A 16530-nucleotide genomic window follows, 5' to 3' on the forward strand; every position below is an offset into this window, starting at 1 on the left:
TAGTAGAGACGGGGTTTCACCGTGTTAGCCAGGATGGTCTCGATCTCCTGACCTCGTGATCCGCCCGTCTCGGCCTCCCAAAGTGCTGGGATTACAGGCTTGAGCCACCGCGCCCGGCAACATTTAATTTTTTGTTTGAGATGGAGTCTCACTCTGTCGTCCTGGCTGAAGTGCAGTGGCACGATCTCGGCTCACTGCAACCTCCGCCTCCCGGGTTCAAGCAATTCTCCTGCCTCAGCCTGCTAAGTAGCTGGGATTACAGGCTCCCACCACCACACCCAGCTTTTTTTTTTTTTTGTATTTTTAGTAAAGATGGGGTTTCACCATGTTGGCCAGGCTGGTCTCAAACTCCTGACCTAGTGATTCACCTGCCTCGGCCTCCCAAAGTGCTGGGATTACAGGCGTGAGCCACTGTGCCCGGCCAAAGAATTTAATTTTTTATAATTTCTGGGCCCAGTGTGGTGGCTCACACCTGCAATTCCAGTCCTTTGGGAGACCATGGCAGGAGGATCACTTAAGCCCAGGAGTTCTAGACCAGCCTGAGCAACATGGTGAAACTTTGTCTACACAAAAATATACACAAATTAGCCAAGCATGGTGGCACCCACCCAGCTACTCAGGAGGCTGAGATGGGAAGATCACTTGAGCCCAGGAATTTGAGGTTGCAGTGAGCAACGATCACACCACTGCACTCCAGCCTGGGCAACAGAGCAAGACTCTCTCAAAAAATAAAAATAAATAAAATAGAAATTTCTTGTGACCATAAATCCCTAAGAGTTAATTTTTTCCCCTATGGATTCTATTTTCATTATAACTGTTAGTAGTCTAAAATATATTATTAGTACATGAATACCTTAGTTTTTGGGGTTTTTTTGAGACAGGGTCACTTTCTGTCAGGAAAGTGAAACAGTCTTATTACTGACATGGAGAAAGTTTTAGTGGTCTGGGTAGAAGATTAAAGCAGTCACAACATTCTCTTAAACCAAAGCCTAGTCCAGTGGCGTGATCGCAGCTCACTGCAGCCTTGACCTCCCTGGTTCAAGTGATCCTCCTCTCTTGGAGCTGGGACTACAGGTGCAGGCCACCAAGTTTGGCTAATTTTTAAATTTTTTTTAGAGACAGAGGTCTCACTATGTTGCCCAGGCTGGTCTTAAACTCCTGGACTCAAGTGATCCTCCTGTCTTTGCCTTAAGTGCTGGGATTACAGAAGTGAGCCGCTGCACCTGTCAAGGAAAAGTTGTTGGAGGAAATTAAAAGGTACTACACTTCAGTGAACACATGAATGACACAAAAGTGAAATAGCCTTATTGCTGACATCAAGAAAGTTTTAGTGGTCTGGATAGAAGATCAAAGCAGCCACAACATTCCCTTAAACCAAAGCCTAATCCAGAGCAAGGCCCCAACTCTCTCTTTTTTTTTTAAAGAGATAGGGTCTTGCTTAGTTGCCCAGCCTGGAGTGCAGTGGCATGATCATGTCTTACTGCAGTCTCAAACTCCTGAGCTCAAGCAATCCTCCTGCTCTGCCTCCTAAACAGCTGGGACTACATGTGCATGACAACACTCACTATGTTGCCCACACTGGTCTCCAACCCTTGGCCTCAAGTGATCCTTCAATCTTGGCCTCCCAAAGTGCTGGGATTATAGGTGTGAGCTACTGAGCCCAGCCTATTCTCTTCAATACTATAAAGACTGAGAGTGGTGAGGAAGCTAGCAGAGGCTGGTTCATAATGCTCAAGGAAAGAAGCCACCTCCATAACATAAAAATGCAAGGTGAAGCAGCGAGGGCTGATATAGAAGCTGCAGCAAATTATCCAGAAGATCTAGCTAAGATCATTGATGAAGGTGGCTACACCAAACAACAGATTTTCAAAGCAAACAAAACAGTCTTCTATTGGAAGAAGATGCCATATAGGAGTTTCACAGCAAGAGAGAAGTCAAGGCTTGGCTACAGAGCCTCAAAGGACAGACTAACTCTTTTATTAGGAGATAATGCACCTGGTGATTTTAGGTGGAAACCAATTCTCATTTACCATTCTGAAAATCCTAGGGCCTTAGGAATTATGCTAAATGTATTCTGCTGTGCTCTATAAATAAAACAAAACCTGCATGACAGCACATATGTCTGCAGCATGGGTTACAGAATATTTTAAGCTCACTGTTAAGATCTACTCCTCAGAAATAAAGATTCCTTTCAAAATATTACTGCTCATTGACAATGCACCTGGTCACCTACAAACTCTGGAGATGTACAGGGAGATTAATGTTTTCATGCCTGCTAACACAACATCCATTCTGCAGCCCATGGATCAAGGAGTAATTTTGACTTGCAAGTCTTACTCTTTAAGAAATACATTTCGAACCCCAGCTCTACAAAAAATAACAAAAACGAGCCGGGTGTGGTGGTGTGTGCTGGTAGTCCCAGCTACTTGGGAGGCTGAGGTGGGAAGATCGCTTGAGTCTAGGGGGAAGCAGAGGTTGCAGTAAGCTGAGATCGCACCACTGCACACCAGCCCGAGCGACACAGCAAGACCCTGTGTCAAGAAAAAAAAATTAGATTTCATAAAACTGCAGCTGCCATAGTGATTCCTCTGATAGCTGTAGACAAAGTCAATTGGAAACCTGGAAAGGATTCACCATTCCAGATGCCATTAAGAACACTCATGGCCAGGCACAGTGGCTTATGCCTATAATCCCAGCACTTTGGGAGGCTGAAGTGGGAGGATCGCTTGAGCCCAGGAGTTTGAGAGTAGCACGTGCAATAGGACGAAACCCCACCTCTACAAAAAAACATAAAAATTAGCCAGGTGTAGTGGTGGGCACCTGTAGTCCCAGCTACTCAGGAGGCTGAGGTGGGAGGATTGCTTGAGCCAGGAGAGGTCCAGGCTGCAGTGAGCTGAGATCATGCCTTTGCACTCCAGCTTGGGTAACAGAGTGAGACCCTGTCTCAAAAAACAACAACAACAACAAAAACAAACAAACAAACAAAAAAAAAAACAAAAAAAAAAAATACAAAAAACTTTTTTTTTTTCAGATGGCGTCTCACTCTGTTGCCCAGGCTGGAGTGCAGTGGCATGATCTCAGCTCACTGCAACCTCCGCCTCCCGGGTTCAAGCGATTCTCCTGCCTCAGCCTCTGAGTAGCTGGGACTACAGGTGCCTGCCACCACACCTGGCTAATTTTTGTATTTGTAGTAGAGATGAGGTTTCACCATGTTGGCCAGGCTGGTCTTGAACTCCTGACCTCAGGTGATCCACCTGTGTTGGCCTCCCAGAGTGCTGGGATTATAAGCGTCAGCCACCATGCCCAGCCTAAAAACAATATAACCTATATGCACTGGGAAACCAACAAAATTGACTCGCCTTATGCAATATTCACTTTATTGCAGTGGTCTGGAAATGAACTCACAGTATCTCCTAGGTGCCTGTACAACAAACATTTTACATTATTTCGCTAACATAAAATTGTATTGTAAATGCATCTCTTACTGAGAATGGATGGTCTATGGGGCTTTGATCTAATGAAGCTGTAAGGATACTAACAATTTGAATTTCTCTCTTAATTTGGTGCCCTGGAACTAACACAGGTTCTGGGTGAGATGGATAGCACCTTGGGTAACTTTATCACTTGGCAGACAGGGACTGAAAAGGTGGGTGGGAAAGGAGATCTGGCACGGGAGTTTCACACTAGGTAGACCAATTTGAGGAATGAGAACACAGAAGCCAAGGATCTGGACAATTTATTTATTTATTATTTATTTTTGAGACAGGGTCTCACTCTGTCACCTAGGCTGGAGTACAGTGGCACAATCACCGCTCACTGCAGCCTCGACCTCCTGGGCTCAGGTGATCCTCCCACCTCTGCCTCCTGAGTAGCTAGGACTACAGGCATGCGCCACATCTGGCTCATTTTTTTATTTTTTTGAGACGGAGTTTTGCTCTTGTTGCCCAAGCTGGAGTGCAATGGCATGATCTCGGCTCACTGCACTTGGCTGACCTCTGCTCTCAGGTTCACGTGATTCTCCTGCCTCAGCCTCCCGAGTAGCTGAGATTACAGGTACCCGCCACCACGTCCAGCTAGTTTTTTTGTATTTTTAGTAGATATGGGGTTTCACCATGTTGGCCAGGCTGGTCTCAAACACCTTACTTCAGGTGATCCACATACCTCAGCCTCCCAAAATGCTAGGATTACAGGCGTAAGCCACCATGCCCGGCCTACTTTCTGTGCTTTTTGCAGAGATGGGGTTTTGCTATGTTGCCCAGGCAGGTCTCAAACTCCTGGGCTCAAGCGATCCATCAGCTTTGGCTTCCCAAAGTGCTAGGATTACAGGTGTGAGCCACCACACCTAGCCTGTTTATTCTTTTAAAACTGCCTATTTTGCCATGAAATAGGTACCCTTGCTGGGAAAGCCTGTGAACATCCCTGGATATGTGTACTGTCATTTAAAAACTGCCTTAGAGGGCATGAAATGTTGTCAGGCAAGATCTATTCAGAGCTGGGTGTGAGCTCTAGCCCTCTCCCTGACTCTTGGTTTGCTCTGGGGTATGAGGTTGAGTGTGAGGCGCCCACTGGGGCCTGGCGTCAGGGCCGACTTGCTTCTCTCGGGCTCTGCGTTCATGGGCTACCTCTTCCAAAGACTGCACAGCTCCAGGCCCGGCCTCAGAGCAAAGGTGATGTGGTATTATCAGGCTATAATGGAAAGTGTGCTCGCTCGATATCTACTTGTAGGGAAGCTTCTGAAACTGGTGAGGGAGCACCTGTTGCAAGGCTCAGTGAACAAATGGTTTTGGTATTTCCCTTTTTCATGGGGCATCAGAAGGGTATTTTCTCCCACACAGGATCGCATCTGAAGACTCTGTTGAAACTGTGTTTTCCCGAAGTGAGATGAAAGATCTCAGATAGGAAAGAGACAGTGAGAGAGAGAGAGAGAGACACTGAGCCAGGTTCCCACGCAGTTTATTGAGGGAGCCAAAGCCAGTGAGAGGACAAAGGAGTCCTACTTCATCCTACTTCCTTAAAGCTATGTGCCTCCAGCATGAAGGGACCTTCTCAGAGGGCAGGGCCTGCCCTATGAGGGGCCACATGGAGCCCTGTAGAGACTCCTACCTCTCATACCACAGCCTGTCCTACCCCAAAGACCCAGACATGAGAGCAGACATAATCCCCACCCCAGGAGGGTGCTGAGGAAACACCCTTACCCATGCCCCTCCCCTAGAGACCTCAGGAAGAAAGGCCAGGACACCTGTCCTGTGTTTGGCCAGTCGAATCCTCAACGTGAAGACCTGGACAACAGGCCTGGCTGACAGGTCTGTTCAGATGTGGCCTCAGGCATCTACCCTAGAATCCAACCCCTAACATTCAAACATGATTAAAAACACCCAGGACACTTCTCTTGCTGGCAGAGGCCACAACCCAGATAATGGCAGTCTCGCCAAACTCTGGCCAGAGATAGGGACCCAGGCTGACTGGGTGTGAGCATGTAAGGAGACCACTCTGCCCCATGGGAAGGATCTTCCAGGGCTCAGCTGAGGCTCAGAGCCCGGGCTTCTGTTTCTCCCCATCCAATGCCAGTGATTCCTCCAAACATTCCCCACAAGGGAGAAAGGGAGGAGGAGGCAGAGAGCTTATCAAGAGGTTCACCCTGTATGGGGCTGGAGGTCGGATCTACTGGGGTGAGGAAAAGGCTGTAGAGGAGTGGGGCACTGGGGCAGGGGCGCTGGCACATTCCTCGGATTCTGGCATGTCATCCTGGAAGTACTCAGCCTGGCGGTACTGCCACAGACGCAGGTTCCCGTCCCACTGCAGGGCAGAGGGTGGCAAATAGTCAGGAGGTGCTGCCCCCACCCCAAGTCCAAGCCCCAGACATGTGCCAGCACCCCCAACCCTTGCAACCTCACCGAACTGCTGACAATCTTCTCTTCAAAGGGGTGCCAACTGACATCACGCACACAGGCCTTGTGGTTCGTCAGCTTCTTTACAATGTGGCCACTGAGAAGGTCGTACACTGTCCAGGACAGGAAAGAGTGGAGAGGGACCACCACAAGACCTCTAAACTATCCCTCACCTCCCTGTGAGTAGCACCACTGACCTCTCAGGCAACTTCCCATGTTCCCATGGGAGCAAAGCCCACACGAGCAGACTGTGTTATTTCTGCTTCTATCCCTGTTCCTTTCCCTAATTTGGGTTGAGGGTATGGTTTGTGTGGGTGTGGGTATTTCTGGTCCTTAGCTAAATTTCATAGGGGCTACAGTTAAGAAAATGCAGTGGCTTTAAAGATTTTAGTAAGATATGGAAGGCACCACAAAAGTGAACACCGAGCTGTCTGGGGGAGTGTGCACCTGCTGCACCTTGTCTGGACAGGGTGCATCTTTCTTTTGTTATGGCTCTGTGAGTGTCTCTTTGGGGACAGCACTGCCTTAGACTCCTTATATCTGCAGCTGTGCTTGTGGTTTTTTTCTTTCCTTTTCTTTTTTTTTTTTTTTTGAGACGGAGTCTCACTCTTATTGCCCAGGCTGGAGTGCAGTGGCACGATCTCGGCTCACTGCAACCTCTGCCTCCCAGGTTCAAGTGATTCTCCTGCCTCAGCCTCCCAAGTAGCTTGTGATTACCGGCGCCTGCCATCACCCCTGGCTAATTTTTGTATTTTTAATAGAGACAGGGCTTCACCATGTTGGCCAGGCTGGTCTCAAACCCCTAAGCTCAGGTGATCCACCAGCCTCGGCCTCCCAAAGTGCTGGGATTACAGGTGTGAGTCACTGTGCCCGACCTTTTTTTTTTTTGAGATAGTTTCTCACTCTGTCACCCAGGCTGAAGTGCGGTGGCACAATCATGGCTCACTGCAGGCTCGACCTCCTGGGCTCAGGTGATTCTCCCACCCTTGCTTCCCAAGTAGCTGGGACTACATGCCTGTGCCACTACGTCCAGCCATTTTTTGTAAAGAGGTTTCTCCATGTTTCCCTGGCTGGTCTCAAACTCCTGGGCTCAAGTGATCTGAACTCATTGGCTTCCCAAAGCACTGGGATTATAGGCATGAGCCACTGTGCCCAGCTTATTTCTTTCTGTGCTTTTCTGCTTCAGCGACTGCATGTCCCTTTACTACTTGCTACCATCTTCCTGTGTCATTTTGTCTCTGTTCCCTCCTACCTTTCATCTGCAACCTCTTTCCTTGTCTGGCTGAAAAACAGAACCAGCTATATTTTTGGCAATCTATTATATTTACTGTCTAGAATTCTGTGTTCCTTTTCTTAATTTAAAACACTGAAAAATAGAATGGTTTCTATTTCTCTGTTTAAGCCTCCAAGCTAAGTTAGATTTTACCTGTAGCTGTCACTGGGCTTTTTTAAGGTGGTCACTGGTCGTTATAGGTGTAACGGCAAGGAGTCATTCCTGCCCTTCCTGAGGCCCCCTGTTCTGACACAGTCCTTACCAACCACTTTGCCAGTGGAGCAGCCACTGTAGATGAACTGCTGGCCGGTGCTGTGAATGGGGGAGAACCGGCAGCGGATGAGGGTGTGCAGCACTCCGTGGCCCCGGTAGGTCATCAAGGAGCTGTCCCCTGGGAGCTTCAGCTTCCGCCAGGCTGGGTAGGGATGCAGAGTAAGCCCTAGGTTAGGGAATCTGCTCTGGGATTGTTTCGTACCAGCAGTCCTGGGCAAGGATCGATGCCCAGAGACAAATGTCTTTCCAACTTTCAAGTGGCGGCTCTTTCTCCACCTAATAGTCAGTGGACAGTCTCCAATATGGCCCTGCTGGTTAATCATTATACTTAAATACTTCGGTATTGGTGGATTCTGAGTGACCCCCACCGAGGCCCCAATCCTAGGAACCTCTGGCCATTCCATCTGTGATTTAGCAAATAAAGAGTTAATGCCTGGTAAAGAGGGCTGAGGGGGAGATCCTCCAGGGTGCCAAGGCTACAGACAAATCCACTGTGCATGTACCTCCATTCTCACCTTTTTTGGGCACTTGCTGCCAGCGATAGTCCCAGTTTTGCTGTGTGGCAGCCTGGCGTGAGGCTTCCATGCCTTCCCGGCTGGAAAAGCGTCGGATATCCCAGAGTTTGATGGTCTGGTCTTTAGAGTTGGAGATAAGATATCGAGCATCACCCTATGAATTCAAAGGTGGATAGTGAAGCATCAGAGCTTGCAAATGTCGGCGCCTGTCAGTCTAGTTCCTGTTCTCTAGTTGAGCAGAACTCTAGCCTCTGGTTTTGCTTGCCTCTCTTCATCCCAGCGAACTCATTTTCAGTATTCTGCCTCAGATCCTACCACCTAGCTAGGTTTTTCTTTCCTTGCCCAGGGTACTGGCTGGCTTTTCTATTCTAGCCTGAATCAGACTGTCTTTCATTTTTCCTTTTTAAATTTTTTTTTAAGAGACAGAGTCTTGCTCTAGCATTATCCAGGCTGGAGTGCAGTGGCGCGATCTCGGCTTACTGCAAGCTCCGCCTCCCGGGTTCACGCCATTCTCCTGCCTCAGTCTCTCAGGTAGATGGGACTATAGGTGCCCGCCACCGTGCCCAGCTAATGTTTTTGTATTTTCAGTAGAGATGGGGTTTCATCGTGTTAGCCAGGATGGTCTCGATCTCCTGACCTTGTGATCCGCCCACCTCAGCCTCCCAAAGTGCTGGGATTACAGGCGTGAGCCACAGCGCTCAGCCTTAACTTTTTTTTTTTTTTTTAAATAAATAGAGACGAGGTCTTGCTAGGTTTCGCAGGCTCGTCCGGAGCTCCTGAGCTCAAGTGATCCTTCCACCTTGGCCTCCCAAAGTGCTAGGATTACAGGTGTGAGCCACCATACTTGGCCGGTCTTCAATTTTTCTTGTATGGAAAGCCCTGCCTTGCTCCTTGAGGACTGGTGAGTACAGATGGAATTCATGTTCCCTGGCTTGAGCCCCTTCCCTAAACTCCAACTCTTACAAACCTTGGTCAACAAGGAGCTTGTTAAATTCCCACACCAGTCCACTTTCATGCCCTCCTGGGCAACCAGAACCTTAGTGGCCTGGCTGTGCAGTCCTGCCTTCTGGCCCACCTTGCTGTCAATGAAGGTGATGCCATCCTGGTGTCCAGCCAGTGCACCCACAGGCTTGGGGTCATCCTCCCGCATGGTGCGTCGATCCCACACTTTGCAGATGGCATCGTCTCCCCCAGAGAACAGGATTTGGGAGCTTATATCAGCAAAGGCCACTGCATTCACATCATCCTCATGGGACTCAATCTAGGCGAAAAGGAGGCCAGTATTTAAGACCTCTTTCTACCTCTTATAATAAGCCAAAGACCAGGAAGCAGAGGCTCTCTCTCAGGAGGCATACCTGAAGGGTGCGTCGGTTCTGTTCTCGGTCAAAGACATACAGGCAGCCATCATTGGCCCTGAAAGGGAAGGGATAAAGGAGGGTCCTGGAGCCATGATCGAGAGGACCAATATGGTATATGCTCTAGAGAGTTCCACTGAGAAATCCTGTTCTGGGTCAAGTCCTTTGCTCTTTTTATACAGGAAGTGGGGGAAAAGTTAGCTGTGTTTCAAGGAGGCTTGACACCTCCCATCTTGTGCTGGGAAAATGGAGAGCAAGGGGTGAAGTAACTTGTAAATCCTGACCTTGGAGAAGGTCTGGTTGTTCTCTGCAGCTGCCAGTGCCATCTGTGTAACAGCAGAGCTCATCTCTGGCAGAACCCCCATCTTGTTACTGAGGGAAACATACCCCATAAGCACTCACCCTCCTAGTACTTCTCGTCCATCTGAGGAGACGGCAATGGAGAAGACAGCAAAGCGACGCTCATCTGGCCTGAAAGCAAAGAAGGAGCTGGGTTAAGTTGACTTCCCTTCAGCTTTTGTTAATTTACATAGAATCTGACAATGGTTGTAAGGCACATCCCCAAGGGAAAAAAGAAGTCTGGCTAACATGTACTACAATGCAGATCCTCAGTGAAAACCCAGAAATCATCCTGCAAGCATCTATTTTACCCAGTCCTCTGGCTGACAAGATGGTGCTTCCCTCCCAGGAATGCACACAGACCCATCAGTATACTTTTTCCCCTAAGCAGAACTTCCAACTCAAGAGGTTTGCTCCTGAAGAGCTTCCCTTGATAAGTTTCTGATGAGTCTGACCAGAAAGGGAAGCCAGTACCTGAGATCCAGGGCAGTGTGTGTATCTCCCTCACCATAGATACTGCAGATATGAACTAAGAGAAGCAAAAAAAAACAAGAATCTTTCAGGGATGGGGGAAGGAGAGTGGAAGTGAAGCTAGGGAAGAGATCAAACAGAGGACAAGGGTACTGGAGCACTTTGGGAGTGATTTTCCCAGGATAAAGTGAGGGATCCCGGCTCAGAGGGGACAGGCGCATGGAAACCTCAGGTCCCAGGCTGGAGAGTCAGTGGAAGCCTGGTGCATACTCACTGTAATCAGACCAGCTGGAGTAGAGGAAGTGGTTCCCATCAGGGGTGAAGGCCACATCCAAGACGCTCCAGCCTACATCACGGGCCTTGATGCTCTTGAATTTACGGAAACGGCCATACCGGCAGTCATACAGTCGGATTGTCTGGTCTGTATAAGTAGAGATTAGGCAGAATTATGGAACACTTTCCTTGTAACTTTCCTAGATTAGATGTCCCCCACTAAGTGTACCTGTGGAGTCTTCCCTTTATCATGGGAAACATGCTCTGGCTAAGGATCCTTAAGCCAGGTCTGAGCTCCCCGTCTGTGGCTTTCTAGCCTCAGTCAGGGGGAACGTTCCACGTTCCAGGAAAAGACAGTTTTTCAGGGTCTGGTACCTTGGCAAGCAGACATGAATATTTGACCATCTTTGCTGTAGATGCCACAGAAAGCCTTCTGAGAGTAGCTATCAGTGAAGCCCAGATCATTGGGTAAGAAGCTAGAGAAGGAGAGAGAAAGTGAGGGTAAGGGGTGCTTAGGATAAGGAGTGTCCCAATTAGCAGAATCCTAACAAAGCTGGAATATCAGAACAGTTATTCTTCCCTTTTGGCTGTGAGTGCAATCCCGTCTTTCAATCATTCCACCATCCTCTAAATTTCTACAATTTTCTACACTTTTCCACTTTGCTTACTCTCAAAGTTTCAACCCCATTTAACCTAACCTTTAATATCTCTGAGGCTCCTTTAACACCTACCCCTTCAAAGTTTAGGAGATAAGACCTATCTGGCCCTTAGAGTATCTTCACCGAGCCCCATACTCACTGAGATATCACTCGAGACTGTTCTCCAAGGGAGAAGCTTCCCCGGTGGCAGAGGCCCCGTTCTCTCTAAATGGAAGGGATTGGGGAATATTGCTAGCAGAAATAGAGGGCCACTTCAGCCATATCAAACCCCCTCCTCCAACGACATTGCTCTTGTTATAAAATGGACACAACACATCGTAGTCTGTCCCACAGAACTCCAACAGAGGCTGGTTAACTCTCCAGCCCCAGCCCTTGAGGCTTCTTCCTTAGAAAGTTGATTTCCTTTTTCTCTGGGGCTGGCAGAGATTCTGGCTGCTTTGGCAGGCCTGCTGCCAGGCTGGGAGGTGGAGAGGCCTACCTGGTGCAACATTCGAGGAAAGCTGTGCTCCTGGGCGGCCCGCCTAAGCCCCAGCTGCCCTGTGGCCAGTTCCACTTGTGTCTTGATCTCATTGCATTCCAGCTCCCGGGTGTCAGGGGTAGCATCCACTGTGAGTACCAAGTAGAAGTTTCATCCTAGGTCTTCCAGCCTCAGAGGACAGTTAGCAGAACTATACCCAAGCCCACCCCTGTGGCTGAATATACTGGGGCTGTAAGGACTCCTTATTCCTTAAATTATCGTACCTTCTTTCAATGTAACCTATCATTCAAAATATCACTAAAAGGTTTTCCAGTAAAAGTCTTCCAACATTAGGGACTTTTCCTCTTACCAGGTGGGTTGTATCGATCCCCAAGACGACCATCCCAAGCTCTGTCATTCTCTTCCTCTGAGTCCAAGAGGGCCTGAATGAATTGTAAATTTGCTGCACCTCCTCCCTGCACCAACCTCACTTGGCCTCTGTGGAGAGACCCCCATTATAAAGGAGGGGACTTCTTCCCCCAAACCAACCAAATTCAGAGTAAATGGCTATCTAGCTCTTAGACCACTTGATACTCATTTTGAGGCTGGAGGCTGATTAGACCTTGGCTGTTATTTTTTGGTCTCCTATAAAACACAGTAGGAAAGTGAGTCTTACTCTTACAGCAAGAGTAAGACCAACATGCTGTGGACGTGACCTACTAAGTTGACCTCCCAGAGAGCTAAACATTCTAACTGCATTTCCTTAGAGCAAGAGCAAGACTAATACGCTGTGGACATGACCTACTAAGTTGACTTCTCAACGAGCTAAACATTCTCACAGCATTTTCTTCTGAGCCTCTGCCTGAGAAGTCCACCACAGAAGACAGTATTCTAAGCTGGGTGCGGTGGTGTGTGTAACTGTAGTCTTAGCTACCTGGGAGGCAAGGATTGCTTGAGCCCAGGAGTTGCAGGCTGTGGTGTGCACTGTGATCACACCTGTGAATAGACTGTTCTCCAGACTGGGGAACACAGTGAGCCCTGTCTATGTCTACTAAAAACAACACAAAACACAAACAAAAAAGAATACAATATTCAGATAGGACCCCCAAGCTCATCTTCTCCTCAAAGAGCCACAATCAAAGAAAGCAAGCCAGCTGCACTCTTTTCCAGTCAATTCCAGGTGGTCTCTCCCTTCAAGGCATTCTTTCCTCAAGAACAGGTTAGAGTCAGGGCAAATTAAACTTGTTTTTCAAGTAAATCGAAGTGACCTCATCGAAGTGGCCTCATATCACGTGTCAACTGACTTACCAAAAAGTTCAGCACTCCGTTTCCATCTCTTCACCCCTTACATCACTTCTTTTCCACCAGGAACCTCCCTCCACCCTTTTTTTTTTCAAACTTACTTGGAAAATAGATTATATTCGTGTAGTCACAGAGAGAGGCTCCCCTGAATAGCCTCTCAAACACATGAGCAGGTCCTCTTGGTGACCCTCCCTAGGTAAGAACCACTCTTACTGGGTAGGAAGCTGAGTGCCATGGGTGCCCAGCAGGGAAAGGCTGTTCCGCTCAAACAGAACAGCTGTCCTGAGCGAATCCTATTTCCTAACCTCTGTAATTTTCCTGCCTGGAGATGGGATCAAGGCATTGTGGTAGCACCTGGTAGGGTCACACCAGAGGGTAAGTTACCTGCGGAGGAGATAGGCCAGTACCTGGGCCAGATCCACATCTTCATCCTCTTCTTCCTCTTCCTCACTCCGACGCAGGCCAGCCCCTCTTCGGGACAAGCCCTCGGAGGGGTCTCCGGACCCGGATCCTGCACTGCTGCTGTTCCGTGATCCCATCTTCTGGTCACAGCATCCTTAGGTACTGTGCGAGGGCTCCGCCTGTCACCTCCTTGGGTTTGGTGAAAGCAAAGCGTGCTCTAGAAATACCACGGTCTCCTGAGACGGGGTAGTAGCTATCTCTAGGAGGGTGACCCTTCCTCCGGGCTGAGATCCCTTTTATTTAGCCTATGCCAACTACCAAGGCGTCGGGAACACAAACCTTCCCCAATCCTGTGAAGCAAAGAAAGCAACAGTGAACCGTAGTGCGCTACCCTAGCTCACCAACTGAAGAAAGATTTATTTTCTACACCCCAAACTCACCTATCGCAGTCCCTGGACAAGGGAGCGGGAGGGTGTTGGGTGGTGTAGGATTCCCAGGTAACCTCTCTGACAGACCAATCGAAATCCCTCGCGGAAGAAAGCACTTCAGTAGCTTATCTCATCTAACCAATTAGAAGCCTTACGACTCAAAGACCCTCGGCACCCCTCCTTACCGACCAATCAGAGCGCCTCCTTACGAAAGCCGGCAGCAATAACAGCCAATGAAAATAGAATTTGGCCTAACACCCCTCCTTTCTTGCCTCACGCCCACGTGGTGCGCCGGCGGTGTGTACGCCAAGAGGGGGAGGAAGCCGAGAAGCACCTCCCACTGAAGCCGGCGGTTACCGCCCCACGAGAGACCACCCACCAGCCAGGAGCGGTCGCAGGACGCGCAGCGGCGCGAGGCCTTGTTACACCGACTGCAGCCACTGCGTTGGCCAACCGCTGCTCCGTCACGCGCCTGGCTCGTCACGCATCTCGCGGCTTCCCGGCCGGCGGGCTGCAAACGTCACACGACGGCCCCGCCCCCTTGGCCCGCCAACTGGACAGCGGAGCACGATGATTGATAGGTAGGCGGGAGAATGCGCGAGGGGCCTGAGGGGAGGAGAAAGTGCTCACCCGAAGAGGGCTGTTAGCGCTTGTTGGGGAGGAGTAAGTGAGAACTGACAACTTCCTGGATCAGAGACAGCCGAACTAGACGTAATGGCTGAGAGGCGGGGCTTAAAAAAGAAACGATTGGTGGTTTGCTACCGAGAGGTATTTTAGCAAGGGATACAATTTACTGTCGGTCCCTAAAGATCATTTGGCATCGCACTTTTCAGACAGTGCCCAGGGGCTTCCTCTTTAAGCCCACTGCTTCCCCCGTGGAGCTGGAGCCGTTCTCCTGTCGCTGGCTGCAGCTCCAGTAGATCCTGCCCTAAGGAGTGCCCGGCGTCCCAGTAGGCCTCCACACCGTCCTTCCGGGCTTAGCTTTTCGAAGCCTTGCTCTTGAGACGGCCCCCTTTTAGACCTCCCTTTATCCGCTCGGCAATTTTTTAAGACAATCCCTGGTCTTCTGCCGCGGTCTTTGCAGACGTTCCCTAATACACGCATCTTTCTCTCAAAGCTTTTCCGGTTCCGCTGTCCATTTAGACGCTCCTTTGGCCCTCCGGGATTTGCAGACCTTCCCTAGACCCTCTGTCCTCACAGTGCCTTTACCTCCCCGGCCGCGCGTCCAGGGTGCACGCGCGCCGCCTCTTGCCCCCTCCTGCCCCCTCCTGCCCTCTCTTGCGGGTTTATGAGTAACAAGCATGAGTCCAAGGCCGGGACTTGCCATATCTCTGAACCTCGGCCCGGCTGGGTGGGGAAGTGTGTGGGGTTGAATGACCTTGCTGTCTCCGGCTCAGAGGTCCAGGGTCCGAGCTGAACTTCAGTCCCCGCAGCCTGCACTCCCTTGGGAAAGCTGCGAGCTTCCCTCCGCCCGCTCCTGAGGGCAGCGATGGGAGCGAGGGCTCGTGGCCTTCTTGGGCCCTCCTGGGGCCTCTCCCAGTGAGGGCGAGGGTTTGGCCAGCTTTCGGGCGACGTCTCCTAGTCTCCAGACCCGGAGGCCTGAGCTTGTCACCAGGACTAGCTTTGATGGGCTCTGCGCTTAGAAGGGTCCTGAATGCTTGGTTTAATGTTCTACTGTTAACAGTCTTGAAATTATCAATAATTTCAAAGCAAGTGCCTGGCATTTTCAACTTGCACTGGACTCCACTGATTATGTAGGCGGTCTGTAGGCGGTATGCTGGGCGCCCATCCTCTATTGCCAGATTACTTACTATCTGTGCTTTAACGTTTATTGAGACTTTAAGATACCGTGGTTTCTGGGTTATCCAGCCTGGAAAATCAGGATCGTTATTTATTTATTTATTTATTTATTTATTTTTGAGACGGAGTCTCGCTCTGTCGCCCCAAGCTGGAGTGCAGTGGCCGGATCTCAGCGCACTGCAAGCTCCGCCTCCCGGGTTTACGCCATTCTCCTGCCTCAGCCTCCCGAGTAGCTGGGACTACAGGCGCCGGCCACCTCGCCCGGCTAGTGTTTTGTATTTTTTTAGTAGAGACGGGGTTTCACCGTGTTAGCCAGGATGGTCTCGATCTCCTGACCTCGTGATCTGCCCGTCTCGGCCTCCCAAAGTGCTGGGATTACAGGCTTGAGGGGATCGTTATATATTGATTGATTCTTACCTGCATTCTCTCAGAATGTGACGGAATCATTTTTTAAAACATTGGCCGGGCGCGGTGGCTCACGCCTGTAATCCCAGCACTTTGAGAGGCTGAGGCGGGTGGATCCACTGAGGTCAGGAATTCGAGACCAGCCTGGCCAACACGGTGAAACCCTGTCACTACTTAAAAAAAAGCCAGATGTGGTGGTGTGCGCCCGTAATCCCAGCTACTCGAGAGGATGAGGCAGGAGAATCGCTTGAACCCGGGAGGCGGAGGTTGCAGTGAGCCGAGATCACGCCACTGCACTCCAGCCTGGGCTACAAAAGCGAAACTCAAACAACAAACAACAACAACAAGAAAAAACCAACTAAACAAACAAGAAAACACCTATGTCTCTTCCGCCAGTTGATCTGTTGAAGAATCCTCTAACAGCGTTTCGTGCTTAAGAACCCACAAGTGAGCCGGGTGGGGTGGCTCACGACTATAATTCCAGCACCATGGGAGGCCGAGGAGGAGGATCATTTGTGGCCAGGAGTTCCAGGCCAGCCTGGGCAACATAGTGAGACCCAGTCTACAAAAGGAAAAAAAAATAGCCGGCCATCATGGCGCGTGCCGGTGGTCCCAACTTACTTGGGAAGGCTGAAGGAGGGAATCTTGAGCCCATGAGGTGGAGGCTGCAGTGAGCCATGATTGCTCCAC

General features: G+C 49.8%; 2 protein-coding genes across 11 annotated transcripts in view; one reads left to right on the forward strand and one right to left on the reverse strand.

The window, feature by feature from the left end:
- Nucleotides 1-4937: 4937 nt before the first annotated feature.
- Nucleotides 4938-14862, reverse strand: DCAF11 (DDB1 and CUL4 associated factor 11). Of its 8 annotated transcripts, none has more exons than XM_010363789.2 (15): nt 14015-14862; nt 13190-13396; nt 11874-12001; nt 11525-11652; nt 11186-11250; nt 10763-10863; nt 10389-10535; nt 10118-10172; nt 9707-9775; nt 9305-9362; nt 9025-9210; nt 7950-8103; nt 7424-7576; nt 5895-6001; nt 4938-5796 (listed from the first exon to the last, which is right to left on the reverse strand). In XM_010363789.2, exons 2-15 carry the CDS (start codon nt 13342-13344, stop codon nt 5662-5664), a joined length of 1641 nt encoding a protein of 546 aa, XP_010362091.1. In that variant the 5' UTR covers nt 13345-13396; nt 14015-14862; the 3' UTR covers nt 4938-5661. The 8 variants fall into 8 exon arrangements, with proteins under 8 accessions (XP_010362091.1, XP_030787627.1, XP_010362090.1 ...); XM_030931767.1 differs by having other exon boundaries at nt 11874-11946; nt 13190-13557; nt 13648-14161; XM_010363788.2 differs by having other exon boundaries at nt 13190-13557; nt 13648-14161.
- Nucleotides 13991-16530, forward strand: part of NRL (neural retina leucine zipper) — a 37570-nt gene continuing 35030 nt past the window's right edge. For all 3 annotated transcript variants that reach the window (XM_010363794.2, XM_030931772.1, XM_030931773.1), the window contains exon 1: nt 13991-14216. The gene's annotated coding sequence lies outside the window, so the exon portion shown is untranslated. The remainder of the gene's footprint in view (nt 14217-16530) is intronic.

Source organism: Rhinopithecus roxellana, chromosome 5, assembly GCF_007565055.1.
Source record: "Rhinopithecus roxellana isolate Shanxi Qingling chromosome 5, ASM756505v1, whole genome shotgun sequence".
Taxonomy (NCBI): Eukaryota; Metazoa; Chordata; class Mammalia; order Primates; family Cercopithecidae; genus Rhinopithecus; species Rhinopithecus roxellana.